This window comes from Alternaria arbusti (genome assembly GCF_024043155.1).
Source record: "Alternaria arbusti strain BMP 1465 chromosome Unknown scaffold_5, whole genome shotgun sequence".
Taxonomy (NCBI): domain Eukaryota; kingdom Fungi; phylum Ascomycota; class Dothideomycetes; order Pleosporales; family Pleosporaceae; genus Alternaria; species Alternaria arbusti.
Genome location: NW_026249945.1, coordinates 215,813 through 230,408, shown reverse-complemented (window position 1 = coordinate 230,408; position 14,596 = coordinate 215,813). Strand labels below are relative to the sequence as shown.

The window sequence follows — 14,596 nt, the reverse complement described above, 5'->3', positions numbered from 1 at the left end:
TGGGCTACGTCGCTGATGAAGCTCTCCACGTTGAACCTACGGGCTCGCTTGCCCGATGATGACGAAATTCCACCACTTTCCGCAGGTCGTGTACGCTTTTTGTTGTTCACGCTTCCACCCTGGAGCTCGCGTTGCAATCCCGACAGCAATCGCACGCCGCGCGAGGCAATTTTGCTATGTTCGAATCTACTTAAATAACCGATTGCGTCAGCAACGAGTCTGGTATGTTCGTCAAACTCCCTGTCACTGGCCGATCGATGAAGAGAATCGAGACTGAGAATGATACCCGCTGCGACTGAAAAGGCTTGCTCGATCCATAGTATTGGGCCCTGCTCATCGCTGCCTGATAGTGCCTCTTTCAATATGGTCTTCGACGCCGCGATACAGGTACGCCGAGTGAATGAAAACGCGGAGTTGGTGAAGGAGAGACCGATGAATTTTCGATGTATCATAATGATCTTGTGTGAAGCACATATAGCCAGTGATCGTCTAGCCCAGCCAACATAGATAGGCCAATCGGTCGCCACCGGCGCATTTGTTGATAGAAATGTTGGTATAAATGCGGTAGCAAGCTTCCGCATCTTCTCGTCGTAATGCAGTACTTGTTCATACTTTGTGAAAAGCGTGTTGCATCCTGCCATTGAATCTAGGAGCTGCGGCATGAGTGCAGCAATATCGTAGCGATAGTTGCAATAGCTCGCTTGGGTGGGTATGCTCAACGGATGCGGTACCATGTCGTCGTCATTGCAGTTCAACGGCTTAACGGTCGTAAAGAAGCGAGGGTTCAGTGTATATGACTCAGAGAACGGAATCTGGAACCAGTCTTGCGTGCAAAGCTGATTGAACACCCGTCGACCGGCTTCACGTTGACGCAGCTGCTCCTTCGAGGTGGCAGAGGCTGCGCTTTCTGGTCCAAGTCGGTGCAACCCAAGACTCTGAGCAATACGACCAGCCGATGCAAGCAGTATTGACTGACTGTTCGACTTGCCAAGGATATGAGCCGCAATAGTCAATGTTGCAATGGCTTGAACAGAGTAGATGGTATGAGCCTCGATGTAGCCAGCGATTTCGAGACTCGTTACAGTCGCTTCGTACCATCTTTGTGACAACGTCTTCCTCTCTTCTGACGAGAAACCCCAAGACTGATATACTGATTGCGGCGCACATGTGATACTGCCAGTTATGATGGCGAACAGTAGGCTAAGCCATTGCAGATTCAAGCCTTGGTGCCGGACGTCGCCTTCGTAGTCTCCAAGAAAGATATCCAGGTCGTCCTTGAATATGGCTGAGGAGTAAGAACCATGGTACCATAAGATGGTGGTGCTGTGATACTCCACAAGTTGGACGATATGAGTCTTGTTCGGAAGAAGCGCTTCAAGTACATCAAGCTGTGCATCCCTGCTGGTTTCATATAGGATACTGGATGCAACCGCATCATCCTCATCTCTGATACTCAATCGCCTTGGCCCACTGTTCTGCTCTGGTGATGTTCCGTAGTCGATGTCTTTCTTACGGCCCCATGCTAGAAACTCCAACACGGTAGCTGCATCATCAGTGTCCGCAGATTGTGATGCGTTATTGTTAAGAGGTGAAGTAATCGCTGCATTGTGAACTGGACTCGCTGGTGTGTCAGAGATTTCCAGAGGCAAGGGTGCTTCGCTCGAGGCCATATCACATTGTTCCTGTAGCTTGGCTTCAAGCTGACTTACGCGGTCGAGTAGAGCGCGCACTAGATCGTCAGGTGCTGTCGCTGCACCTTGAGCTTGGTAGGCGGGTGGTGGTACAGAGGATGTCACAGGCGCGTCTTCTCTCGTACAGAAGCTTGCATATCCCCTGTTTTACTTAGTATGAGATGGTTCGGGCAGCTTGCGCAGTACTAAGAAGCCCGGTCACTGGGTTCCCAAAGGAAAGCCATCCACAGTCGCGCAGGCTCAGACTTCACCGAAGACTCGCGAATACTAGACTGCCTTGGAAACGGAGGAGCTGACCTTCGAATGCATGTGCTGCAAGGCACATTCTTATCGCATTTGATCTTCCTTCTATAGCACTCTGTACATGTCAGACGGGGTCTCGGCCCTTTCGAGGTGCTGCTGTCGTCCATGGTAAGGTTGACCGTGTCGGTCGTGAATTAGGTGTCACGATCGAGGACATCTCGATGCAATGAAAGCGTCTTTCTCAGCATCGCGTTCCCGGTGATTGGCAAGGTGCGTTGGCTATCAGTTGGCTATCGGCGTGCAGTTGCGGTGGGGAAGGAAGATGAACAGGGTGCGGCCGACAACGCGGAACCTTCCACAACCTGGCCTCGGCCCCACTTCGTCGAGATCTCGACCGCGACTTCCGTCTCGCAGGCTGCGGGTGCCTATCTAAGCAGCACGACACACGTGTTGGTGATGACGGCCGATATGAGCGGCCGCCCTGGTCGCGTCGGCTTTGGCACGCCTGAACGCATACTGCGACACTACATGCGTAGAAGCAAAGACGACCGAGCATAAGAATAGGTACAGTTTGCCCCCAAGACACTACGGTCATATATCAAACTCACCAACGTCAATCAGCGCGAATACCAACCCTCTCATTATGGCACCGACGAAGTATGTTGATCGCCCTGTGCCGAAAATCTCCCTCCGCGACTTCGATGCGCGCATCGATGTGATTACAAAGGAACTTGTTGATGCTGCAGAGAATCACGGCTTCTTCTGCATCGTAGACCACGGCATAACACGCGACGCTGTCGATGGCATCTTCAACCAGTCAGCGCGTTTCTTCAATCAGCCCGATCCCGTGAAATCGCAAGTGCCATTCTCCCCTCAACACAACGCCGGATGGGAGAAGAATGCTCAAATCCGGCCATCTACTGGTGCAGTCGACCGCAAAGAGTCTTATCAAATGCAATTCGGCGAAGGCATGAACGGTGAGCTGGTTTCTTTCGTCTCATGTGTATGGCCGTGCTGATCGTTGGATAGGTCGATGGCTGAGTGACCAGACCCTTCCGGGGTTCCGAGCAGAGGCTTTGGAGTTCATGCACAGAGTACAGGCAGTCAGCGAGAGGCTCATGAGGTGCTTCGCGCGAGGGTTGAACTTCGAGGAAGCTTACTTCGTCAAAGCTCACGATGTCAGCCGACCAGAGTCTCAGACTGTCTGCCGATTATTACATTACTTTGAGACTCCACAGGTGCCAAATCCAACAGGAGAGGTGCATCATCGAGCGGGCGCACACGCCGACTGGGACTTCTTGACTCTGCTGTTCCAGAAAGCAGGGCAGTCTGGCCTTGAGATCTGTCCGGGGCGGGAAGTATCAACTTCGTTCGGGTACGGGGATGCGTGGACCAAGGTTGAGCCGGACGCAGACAAGAACGCAATCGGTATGTTGATGCGCTCTGTCGACCTGAAACCTCTACTCATGCTCCACAGTCTGCAACGTCGGTGACCTCCTTATGTCGTGGTCAGATGACCGCTTCAAGTCGACCTTTCATCGTGTCAAGGCTCCATGTGAGCCTGATGACTTCTACGGCGAGCGCTACAGCATCGCCTTCTTCAATCAGCCATGCAAAGACGCCAAGATCCAGGGCCCACTGAGGAAGTATCCAATGGTGACGGGTGAGGAGTTTACGAGGAATGCCATGAGCCGGAACTATCAGGCTATACAAGATAAACTAAAGAAGGAGAAGGAGCCGGCGGTAGCGGTTGTCGAAGTGAGCGCGACGGTAGCCGAGGTAAGTGCTACGTGAAGTTTGTCTCTGGAATAGTAATCGATGTCTTCAAGGATCCACCAAGATGTTTCGTCCATCGAAATAGCCCTGAAGTGCAGAATGATGCAATCTCGATTGTGACTTCAGAATATTCGCGTTCTTTCATTTCCATGGTTTCTCACAGATCCTAGCGCGGATGCCTAGTCGACCCGCTTATTCCTCGCACCTGCCCTAACATTTAGCCTTCTATCCTTTGCTGATCGCATTTCCTCAAACCAAATTCGGCCGTCTACATTCCACAATCGACACGACAAGCGCAATACCCTTTATGAATCCAACGACTCTGCCCTTGGCAGATCCTTCGCCCATCGAGAAGCTGCCCGCCGAGTTACTAGAGTGCATGCTGCTGGAAGTTGCGAAGCATGCTGTACCGCCAGTCACCGAAGACGAAGACATTGGATCTGTTGTCTATCGATACGCCCAGGAAGAGGAGCAAGCGTGTTCGCTCGCATTTCGCCTCACGAGCCGCCGCTTCCGTAATTGTTCATGGAAGGCTTTCGGTGCTTACCTGGGCGAAACAATATTCGATCTGAGATCGCGTCAAAGTATATCCAACCTTACCGCGGCGTCTACGTGCGAGCCTCTGGCTCCTTGGGTTACAAAACTTATTATAGCCTGCGCTGAAGTGCCCCCGGGGTACCCACTCGATCATGGGGCAATGCCGATGCGGATGGAGCAGGCAGAGTGGGATCAACTACGCCAAGACTCTTACTCAGATCTACTACAAATCAAATTGGCTGAAGACTCTTGGTACCCCCGCATCTGGAAGCAGAAGGGTTACGGATCTCCAATGACGGGTAGCGGCATTCCTACTTCCGCATCGCCTCCACGTCTTGCTAGAGCCTCCACCTCTATGAGTATCATCCAGGAGGCCGGGATGAGGGCCCTTCAAGAGGTCTTAGCCCAGGCTTTGTTCTGCTTCAAGAACATTGACAATATCGAATTCTACCACCAGCCTCGTACCCGACCCGGGCGATATCATAACCTATTCCAGAAGTTTCGAAATATCCCACGCTACCGCGAAGAAGAGGATATGAGAAATGCTGGTAATATAGCTCATCTTGGCCTTCAAATCCTCATTCAAGCCATGGTAGCATCGAAGATCACAGTCCGCACGATGACTCTGGCCGTCGATCTCGATGAACATCACGCGTTCATCACCAACATCCCCTCTGTAATCTTCGCGAAAGCCAGTCAAAAGGTAGAAACGCTTGTTCTAAGAGACATGTACTGCCCCTACTACCAAACACTATCATATAGAAAGAAGGGTAAAGTACCCGCCACGAATAGCTCTTAAGATATCTTGCTAACTTGCTACTAGTATGTATCTCTTATGCTATGCTTTGGCAACGCGGTTCTGAGACATCCTATCATTCGTGCTAACAGCTTGATAGGGCAGATTGTCGATCACGAGAAGTCTCTTTCCTCGCCTTCGCTCGTTGGTGGTCGATCATAGCAAACATAGCGAATTCATCAATCCTCGGCCGATCATTCCGCTTCCTTCGCCTTCCGACACACCTGCTCTCGACAAATTGACTGTGAGAAATACTAGGATGAATGCCGAGAATTTGTATTCATTTCTACAATGCTATGGGCAGCAGGCTCGGTGCATATCATTCGAGAGCCCGGCAGATTGGGAATACCGCTCCGCGTTGGAGTCCGTGCGCAATCTTCACGTCGAGACACTTGAGATTGAGCATCGTTACGGGGAGGAGGCCTTCTGGAAGTCGATCAACAGCGAAGAAGCGGGTTACGAATCGGAAGATTCAGAGACGTTAGATCTTGAGGAGTTCCCGAAAAATCTTGCGAAAACAGTCAAATTTCATCCGCCTTCGTTCAAAGTTGCACTAGAACGGTACTGGCTCAAACATCCTGAAGGACAGTCAGGTCGATGAGTGAACGGCAATGCAAGAGCGAAGCTGCTGAGAACTTCGATCATGGCTCAGAGTAGCTCCATGAAAAGTGCGCAGATGGTGAGGTGGCTTGTATACCCTGATACACATGCAAAGGTAGTTAATGAAAGATATTAAGATCTCAATTCCATTCTACAGAAAATCCATGCCGTTGAAAGATAGCATGGGCATAAGTGACATCTGGCACAGCACGTGAGAGACTCAAGCCATATCCTGCCTACCCAATATGTATGAATGCCTCCTTAGACTCGAGACTTCCCTCTGCGAGTTCGTTACCCAGAAAATGCGAGCCATCACCCACAGAAAAGCGACCACCACCATCAACAGAATAACCATGACATTATCGGCTGCTTTGTTGCCCAAGAAGCCGTAGGAGTATACGCCGTAGCCGAATGTTACGTCGACGTAGACCGACACGATGAGTGCAAGGCATACAAGAAGAGCTGCGTATGGAAGTCCGAATCGCCTTTGGAGTTTGAAGATTGGGGAGTGGCGAACAAGGTCGACTCCGTGGGTGTGTACGAGATGCTCGAGGCGGTCGGCGGGTCCGTGAGTCTCGTGTGCGCTGGTACTGTCTGAGTAGGGACTGGCCATTGATTGATACATCTTCGTGTTGGTTGCGGTGGCAGGAGTTGTTCGGGTATGGTGGAAGCCATGGGAATTTTATATGTCGAGGTCGATAGTCCAACCTTTTGTTTCACCCCATACCGCCGCGTTCACTAGCACAGATCTGGTCCTTTCCAGTTCTTTACTGATGCTAAGAACTCTCCCATCATCGGGCAGCATCTTCACTCTTTCATTCCCATTCCCCATCTCAGACCACTGCATCTTCACAGCGCCTCTCCCTTCGTGCACATGCCCAAAGCAATGCAATCTTGGCTTCACTCTCTTCACTGCATCGCCTAGCATTTTGCATCCGGAGCTTTCTCCTTTCACATTGACATCGAGACCGTAGCCGAGTTCGTCAGTGAATGAAGGCGGTCCATGCGTCATCAAGATATCGATATCTTCGGGTATGTTGCTGAATCGATCTTCGTCTTTTCCGTACGCAAATGCATACCCATTAAACTCCGGAGTATACGGACTCGCCCAGACACTGAAGCTTCTCCCATCCTTCAGCTTGAACTCATGTCTACCTTCTTCCAGGTAGTATACACCCTCTTTCTCGTGCGACTTCATGAAACTGACACATTTCCTACTGTCCTCTATATCTTCTTCCTCTTCTTGATCTTCAGCGTTCTTGCGCACCCACTCTTCATCGAGATCGAGGTCATGGTTTCCGGCGATGACGAGTTTGAGCTCTGCGTCGACGGTCTGAATGTCTTGCATAGCCTTCCTGTATGCAGGAAGGCCGCCGACTTGAGTGAGATCACCACAGTGGATGAGGATGTCGCATGGAGGTGCAGGGCAGTCTGGGGTGTAGGGCCAGGTGGAGTGAGTATCGGAAATGACGAGGAGGCGGATGATTGGCGACATGGCGGAAGCGAACTTGGGGATATCGTAGATGAGTGTGTCGAGTAGATGCTAGAGAACCAATATTAATCTGTAGTGAGACTGAGTCATGTTGAAAGATCATTGGCATTGGCATGAAGCCAAGGTTGGTAGAATCGCTACCAAATCGTAGACTTGGGCCCACTATTGCAATGCGCATGCCAATCAAATCTCACTATGACCAACCCTCCCCGTCCTCACCCAGTTTAAACAGCCCGTTCTTTTTCTTGTCCGCCGCCCATCTGTCACACCAGGCCTTCATCTTCTCTCTGCTCTTTGCGCTGCCCACGTTGACTGTCGGGATGATCTTGTCGATGCGCAAAGCGCAGCAAAACATAGTCAGCTCTCTGAAGCTGCTATGCTCACTGTACGGCACACCGAAGCAGCTTGCCCGACTTCCACTCCCAGCTTGCGGCGTCAGTTCTTTCATAGAGAAGGTACTTCTCCAATTGTCGGAATGCAAGACGGTCTGTACTTGGGGTGACTCGGTAAAGCGACCCTTTGGTGGACGATAGTTCCAGCCCGAGGGTCTAAAGCCGACAACGCGCGTAAAAGTGTCGGCATAATCGCGCAGGTAGTCGTCCAATGTCTCCGCGCGGATCTCAAACAACGGCGTCATGTGTACTTGAGCTGCCCGAGGATCTGTCGTAAGTAGTGCATCCAGTTCAGGGTCCTCAAGCGCTTTGCAAATGCGCTGTTTGTTGGCAGGCGCGAAGATCTTGCTTCCCAGGGCCTTCGCAATCCCAGTGCAAATGCGCTCCTTACCGATGCTGTATGTGCCTACCACAACCAGAAGTCGGCCTCGTGCAGGGCTTTTGGGCTCGCCGGTAACGTCAGTATTGGAGTCTTTCTGAACGAACTTGACCATGCCTTGGCCTGCGCGGTCTCGCTTCATCTGCTCCCATCCATCGGAGTCGTCCGCGCGAACTTTGCTGAGACTTACGCACATGTCCGCGCAAGCTTGGATGACCTGCTTCTGAGGCGGAAAAGCGTATTTGGGGTTCAGGTAGGTGGTGTCAAGGTAGCAAGCGTCTAGCTTTTGCTGCCGATTCTTTCCACTCACAGCATCGAGGACGTCTGGGCGCAATAGCGGGTGTTCGATGTGCGCTTGACATGCACGGAAGTCTCCGCAGTGTAGCACTCGTTGTAGCTTCGGGTTCTTGCCCTTGCTGAGTTCCTTTTCGAACAAGAACAGAGAGCTGCCAGGGCAATGATTCGCAGAGATCATTGTGACGTGGACGCCTTCCGTTCCGGGTACTTCTGTCTTTTTCTCAAAATCCAGATCGACCACCCACTTGGGGTCCACACGAAGCTGTTGTCGTACCAAGTTGCCAGTGACTTTGCTACAGTATATCGGTCCATGCTTCCACGAGGAAGTAAGTCCGATATAGTGATCGCTGTGGAAATGACTCAGGAAGTAGGCGTTTTGGCCTTTGACGGCCCCATAGCGGAATGCGTCAACAGCGATGAACAAGCCAGGCATAATCTTGTAGAACGGGCAGGTGCGTTGATATGCAGGCTTGCCGCGAGACTTGTTGTTCTCGGCTGCAGCTGATGCCCAAGCAGCATCCTCAGCATGGCCGGCCATAAGCTTTGAAAAGGCTGAACTTGGCTGAGCGCTGGGCTTCGCGAGCTGAAACGGGTTGGCTTGACCGGGTTTAGCTGGCCTGTCCGGCTTTTTGAAAACTTTCGCCTTACTCGTCATGGTCGGCTTGCTCTCCTCAGACTTCACTACAGGTAAAGGGAGTGGATTGCCGTCTAGGCAAGCATTGACGTGTACGGATACGTCTTGTTCTGACAGGCCTGGAAGATTGTTGCCGCATATCGGACAGGAAGGTATATCATTGGTACGTGGCTCTTCGTGTTTGACTTCGATATCATCGCCTTCAGGGAATAGAGGTGGCGCGTCGAAATCGTCCGGGTCGCCCTCAAAGCCTGCCTCTTCCATCTCGAGCTTCTGTTGTTCCTTCATCCATCGCCTTTCATCGTATTCTTCGCCTTCGAGCAGATCGTCGTCTTCCAGATCCTCGTATTCCTCCAACTCTTCGCCCCCGTGTTGCGATGTCGACTCGGACTTTATGGGTGTGGTATCGTGGTATTTGGAGAGTTCGGCACTATCCGGGGGTAACAGGTCCTCCGTTGGTTTAGTCATTGGCGATTCCTCATTATGGCTTCGTATGGTCATACCTGGAGTTGTAGCAGGCATTTCCACTTCGTCGTCTTCGGAGTCTGAGTCGTCCACGAAGGGTCCAGACTTCTTCCGCAGTTTGGGCGCTTGCTTAGAAACGTCGGCAGCCAATGCATCCAGAGCATTGCTCTCAACATCAGCCGGCGGGGGTGGTGAACAGGCCGGCACAGGCGCTACCGCCTCTTCGCTGACTTTGCGCCTCTTGTTGCTCCCCCCATTCTCGTTGTACCGCTCATCACTGTTGTCTGTAGTCATGACGCCATTGCTCTTCTCGTCGCTCCAGCCCACGTCGTCCTCGTCGCCGTCAAGCACTATGGTTGGATTTGACCCTCGTTCTTGTAGGAATATACGGCTATTGATCTCCTCGGCTTTCTTGAAGAATGCCATGATGTTGCCGTTCGGAGTACCGGTCGGCTTCTGCTTCTTGCCATTGCCAGCAGGCGACTTCTTAGCAAAGTCGGCTGGCGTCAAAGTGGTCTGGACGCTGGTTTTCTTTGGTGGGGGCGCTTTCGTGCTCGGCTTGGGCGCAGCCTTCTTCGTTGCGGTTTTGGCAGCCATGTCGGCCACTCGAGACGATGAGCGGGGTGGCGATGGAGCCCGGCCGGTAGAGGGTGTCAATCGGGACGATTCGGGCAAAGAGCGGTTTTCTCGAGGATTTCTAAACATTGAAGAAGTAGTTGCGCATGGCTGAGTAGGGTTGTGGTGCTCGTGTGCTGTGCAATGTGCGAGTGAACCGGTGGCGACCGAGTGGCTCAACACGCGCCAAGACAAACGCGTCGACACGTGCGGAGACGCGCTCTGAAAGTGCCGGCTGCTCAATTATGGCATGTTTTTGCAGTCATAAAGTTCCTCGTGTCCTTCACCAGCCATTACACGTATGATACACATGGCCATGCATCTGACATACTCCTCTAGTGTATGCGCCCTACAGCCTGTGAACCTGTGAGGTTGCTGGCGGATTCGGAGAGCGATTACGTCAGCGAACGCGCTTGTGCCCGCCGCAATGTCTTCTAGCAAACCGACATCCACGAGCAGTTGTCTGCGAGCAACTAAGCTTCTCAATTCTCATGCCGTAAGCATTGAAACTTCATCTCCGATTCGATTCGCACTGTTCAGCGCATTGTACCCTCACTGTCCATGGCCGGTCTAAAATCCTCAGGGGTCTTTTCATCATGTCTGTTCTTCCTGAACGGGCCCCTCGCCTGCATAGCCACTGCTATAAACAGATAGGTAGCAGGATGGCACGCTCATCCGGCCTAGTATTGGCATGAGGACACGCCCTCGTGGGCCAATTGTCGACAAGCTGACGCGGCCACTGCAAGCTGCTGAACGCCATGTCACGTGGCTTTGACGCCCCCGCGATGACTGCGCTTCACCTCGTCATAGGGCGTTATCAACAACTTGGTCGTTGTGGTACGATGCTATTCCCTTCGTGTGCACAATCGCTCGGTTGGCGCGGAATCGCATCCCCACAATTCAATGGCCGTGCTGCCCAGCTAAGATCAGCATCAAACATCACCTCGTATCCCAAAACGGAAGCCCAGCCTCGAGACGATCAAAATAGCAGCACCTCAGAAGTATCATATCTTGAACGCCCTGAGGCATCGAAAGTCGTCTCACTCACACGCGATGAAGCGCAGACCCGACGGCCTCTTCTTACTTTTCTTTCGTGTCATGTACCTCACCATCTTCACAGGGTTCACGTGTTTTACCATTCTGGGCTTTGCGGCTATTGGAACTGGCATTGGCATTGCAGCAACAGTTGTAGTTGCTATTGGGTCTGAGGTTGCCTTTGTGCTGGCTAAGAAAGAGGAGGCAGAGAAGCGGAGACAGGAGCGATATCTGGTATGAAAAGAATGTACGGCATGACAAACTCAAAAGGCTCGAGAAAAGAAGAGGTTCAGGCAGAATGCCACTCATGGAGGAAAGATCTTGCTGAAAGGGAGGATCTCACAACATATGTTCTCACACCTTCCGCATCGACATCGCCGGCGCAACCCATCGTTTCCACCAGTTCCGGAGCAACTCAGTTACCTTGCCACACAGCAGGTCCAGGCGCAGTGTAGCTCGTAGCGATGGGATAGTACGACCACCTCAGGCCAGGATCGTTTGCATTGTATGCTCCAGGGAACGCAACCAGAGGCCCAGGCTGTCCACTACCACCGCCGGTAATCTCGACTTGCGCACAAGACAGATACATCTGCGCGCCACCGACTGACTGAGCTTGGTGGAGGGCGATGGATTCTACACGAACAAGATACTTTCCACTCGGCACGTTCTTAGGGACCTGGAACTGTACTTGTGACTTCCCTGCCGTAGGGTTAGCAAATGAAGGCGGAAGGAAGCCACCAGGACGGGAGATGAAGACGTACCATAAGCAGGCCAAGTGCTCTCCCCACTCGTCAACGGACTTCCCACCGCGCTTATACTCGCCGCCTTGAACCAAACGTTACCCGCCGGCTCCCACGTATTGACATTCGCACTATCTGGCACTTTCGCCATATAGAACTGCACTGGTCCGAAGTGCGTGATCGATGTCTCAGCGACGAAGCCGAGGTTATCACCAGCAGCGACAACGGCAGTACCCGTTCCAGGACGGTTCTGGAAACAGCGCATGTCAGGACTAGTGACGGACGTAACGCCCGAGTTGGTTTGGTAGTTCTTCGTTTGTCGGATTGAAGTCCATTCCGCCGATTCGGGTACGCCGTTCAGGATGAGCTTGGAGAAGCGGTCTTTTAAGAGTCAGTTCAGCACTTCTGACTACACTGTGGTGAACTTGCAATGAGCTTGCGCCGTCGCAGCGAGGGCGGAGAGGGCTAGTAGGAGATGCATTTAAGGCTGTCCAGTCGAGAAGTTATTCTGTGAGCACCCACCCAAAGCACCGTAGCAACCCGAATGATATATATAGCAAGTCTATCTGGTCACGCATAGTTTCTTGAATGTGCACTAAGATCTTTACAGTGTTCTCGGCAACTGAGAATGCACAGGCGAGATGCATATAGATTAATATCATGCACACTCATATTGAGCCAAGCATGTAGATGAGGTGCGTACCGTGAAAGCACGCGTGACCATATCACACTAGCTTAATCTACTTGACAAATTCTATCTGAAGCTCGTCTCGTCTGCTGAAAAGGGAACGGACATTTTCCGCGAATCTGGCCTTCGAACCGTTTCCACGATTTTGCGTAGACCACAAATGTTCGACAGCCGCCACAGACACGTACACTTTCTTGACACCGTGGATCTTTCCAATATGAATAAGGGCGCCTAGGTATGCGCAGGGGAAGAGTGCGTAACTGCGCTGCCATTCCTGGTCAAACCACACCGTATTGATAACTCGCTTTTGAGCAGCCGCTCTATTGCCGAACCAATCTTTCATCGTCATCTCGTCCTGGAAGGAGAACTCGTTCATCTCGTACGGAATGAACCGAGTCTCATGATAGATTTGTCGACAGACGGCTTGGAATAGCGCCATGCGATCGTTGGTCGCGGTGATCACTCGTTCGTGTTCAAATCGCTGCTGCTGCGCCTGATGCCGCATATTAGGAGACACAAGATATGGACGAGATTTGTACGGCTTTGTACGATAATAGGACTGCCAGTCAGTTGGAAAGACGCAGTTGTGGAACTGCCGCGCTTGTACCTGGGATATCGCTTCGCGTCTATGAGGCGGATCCACACCGAAACGAGCTGGACCGGGAAGATCCACAGAGATGTTCGTGTCGTAGTCGTCAGTGAGAATGTGTACGTGTTGGTGACCAAGAGCATATTCGAAGATGACGCAACGGACTTCTGCTGGGAGAGATAGCAGAGGAGACTGCAAGCTATTACGTTCCACGCTGCGATCTCATTAGCCAAGGAGGAGCTGTTCGTGAATTGGATACATACATCGCACTGCGTGGATCATCCTTCGAGAGTTGTGCGTTGAGCTGACTGCCCCGATAGAGGGCGGGTTTATGGCCGTCTCGAAGATCATCTGACCCAGCCATAGCGTCCCTGATCATGGTATCCGCCGAAGAGGTGGACTCGCCATACTCTAGTCGCTGCCTCTTTCGCGCACGCGCAGCTTCTTCGAGTTTCTGGCTTTTGGCGCTGACCGCGGCGGTATCTAGATCATGGAAAACCTGCGGTTGATCTTCGGGTTTCGCAAGGCGAACAGAGCGGCGGACCATGATGATGTTGGGGACTTGTCTCGCTGACGTGTTGAGTGTGGGAAAGAGCGAGTAACAGCTTGAGCAGGCATTCAGCTCAAGGCAAGTGCAGTGGACCAGTGTGGGTCACTTATGCAACGGCTAACTTAACCCCTCGCACGTGCTTTAGGCTTCACTGATGTATCTACCTAGTTAGGTAGCACCTGAGCAGTCATCGAGCACCTAGGGTAATGAGATCCAGCAGTAGGAAACTGTTAGGTGGCGTAGTACATACCTACGAGTTCGGCTGCATCCGACTACGCCCTGGGAAGATCGGGCACATTAGTATATGATCTGTAGCCTACGCAATCGCTAATGACTGAAGGCAGAGGATTATCTTGATGCCAAAACTTTCGCAATGTCTTGTACTATTAATACTGTATTGGACAACAGCTTCACTGCAAATAGCTCCCCAAATACAAGCGGAGAAAGTACGCCAGAGTGTGAAGGCCTAGCGTGTCGTTAGCGTGCCTTACGCACACTCACATCTATGGGTCGCTTCCTACTCGCATAAACCCGTAGCAACTCTCAGCGTCCGGCGTACCCTTTCTGTGGAGCTTCTACACCCCTCTCCCGTTTACCGATACAACCACGCCCGTTATGAGTCGACATCCGCCCGTTATGCGCCTCTGTAAAGAGGTCGACACAGTCGAGAGCCATGCACGGCTGGGTCTCACAGAACATGGTCTCCTCAACACAAGCAAATTGGCTGTCTGCCTTATGTGAGCTATGAACGATGCGCCCGCGGTGACAAAAACTAATTCACGGAAGTGCTGAAAGAAACAGGAGCGCGTCGCCACTCCTTCGTTTGCCGGCAGAACTACGAAACATTGTCTTCACCATGGTCCTGCAGTAGCCATGTCTGCAGATACGCGATTTTGTTGTTCACACCCTGACTGCGGATATCATCTTGAGAACACAAATCTGCTACGGGGGACTGAACAAGGCGCTTGTAGAAGATAAAGAAGCGGAGTCGTACCCGTTACTATCGCTTGTCTGCAGACAGATGTACGACGAGACTTGTTTGTTACCATACGCCCTGAACTCCTTCGGCTTCACGTC

At 52.0% G+C, this 14,596-nt stretch overlaps 6 protein-coding genes across 6 annotated transcripts; 2 read left to right on the top strand and 4 right to left on the bottom strand.

The window, feature by feature from the left end:
- Positions 1-2,577: 2,577 nt before the first annotated feature.
- J4E86_004578 (uncharacterized protein) lies at positions 2,578-3,728 on the top strand (the record flags this gene model as incomplete). Its single annotated transcript, XM_051445116.1, has 3 exons — positions 2,578-2,911; positions 2,964-3,362; positions 3,412-3,728. The coding sequence occupies 3 exons, from the start codon at positions 2,578-2,580 to the stop codon at positions 3,726-3,728; spliced, it is 1,050 nt and encodes a 349-aa protein (XP_051303213.1).
- Positions 3,729-4,017: 289 nt separating this feature from the next.
- On the top strand, positions 4,018-5,046 carry J4E86_004577 (uncharacterized protein; the record flags this gene model as incomplete). The annotated part of the gene is made up of 1 exon (XM_051445115.1): positions 4,018-5,046. One exon carries the CDS (start codon positions 4,018-4,020, stop codon positions 5,044-5,046), a length of 1,029 nt encoding a protein of 342 aa, XP_051303212.1.
- A 1,506-nt stretch (positions 5,047-6,552) lies between these two features.
- J4E86_004576 (uncharacterized protein) lies at positions 6,553-7,138 on the bottom strand (the record flags this gene model as incomplete). Its single annotated transcript, XM_051445114.1, has 2 exons — positions 6,553-6,564; positions 6,599-7,138. 2 exons carry the CDS (start codon positions 7,136-7,138, stop codon positions 6,553-6,555), a joined length of 552 nt encoding a protein of 183 aa, XP_051303211.1.
- Positions 7,139-7,328: 190 nt separating this feature from the next.
- J4E86_004575 (uncharacterized protein) lies at positions 7,329-9,899 on the bottom strand (the record flags this gene model as incomplete). The annotated part of the gene is made up of 1 exon (XM_051445113.1): positions 7,329-9,899. One exon carries the CDS (start codon positions 9,897-9,899, stop codon positions 7,329-7,331), a length of 2,571 nt encoding a protein of 856 aa, XP_051303210.1.
- Positions 9,900-11,367: 1,468 nt separating this feature from the next.
- J4E86_004574 (uncharacterized protein) lies at positions 11,368-12,364 on the bottom strand (the record flags this gene model as incomplete). Its single annotated transcript, XM_051445112.1, has 3 exons — positions 11,368-11,651; positions 11,714-12,073; positions 12,361-12,364. 3 exons carry the CDS (start codon positions 12,362-12,364, stop codon positions 11,368-11,370), a joined length of 648 nt encoding a protein of 215 aa, XP_051303209.1.
- Positions 12,365-12,432: 68 nt separating this feature from the next.
- On the bottom strand, positions 12,433-13,516 carry J4E86_004573 (uncharacterized protein; the record flags this gene model as incomplete). The annotated part of the gene is made up of 2 exons (XM_051445111.1): positions 12,433-13,183; positions 13,233-13,516. 2 exons carry the CDS (start codon positions 13,514-13,516, stop codon positions 12,433-12,435), a joined length of 1,035 nt encoding a protein of 344 aa, XP_051303208.1.
- Between the last annotated feature and the right edge of the window lie 1,080 nt (positions 13,517-14,596).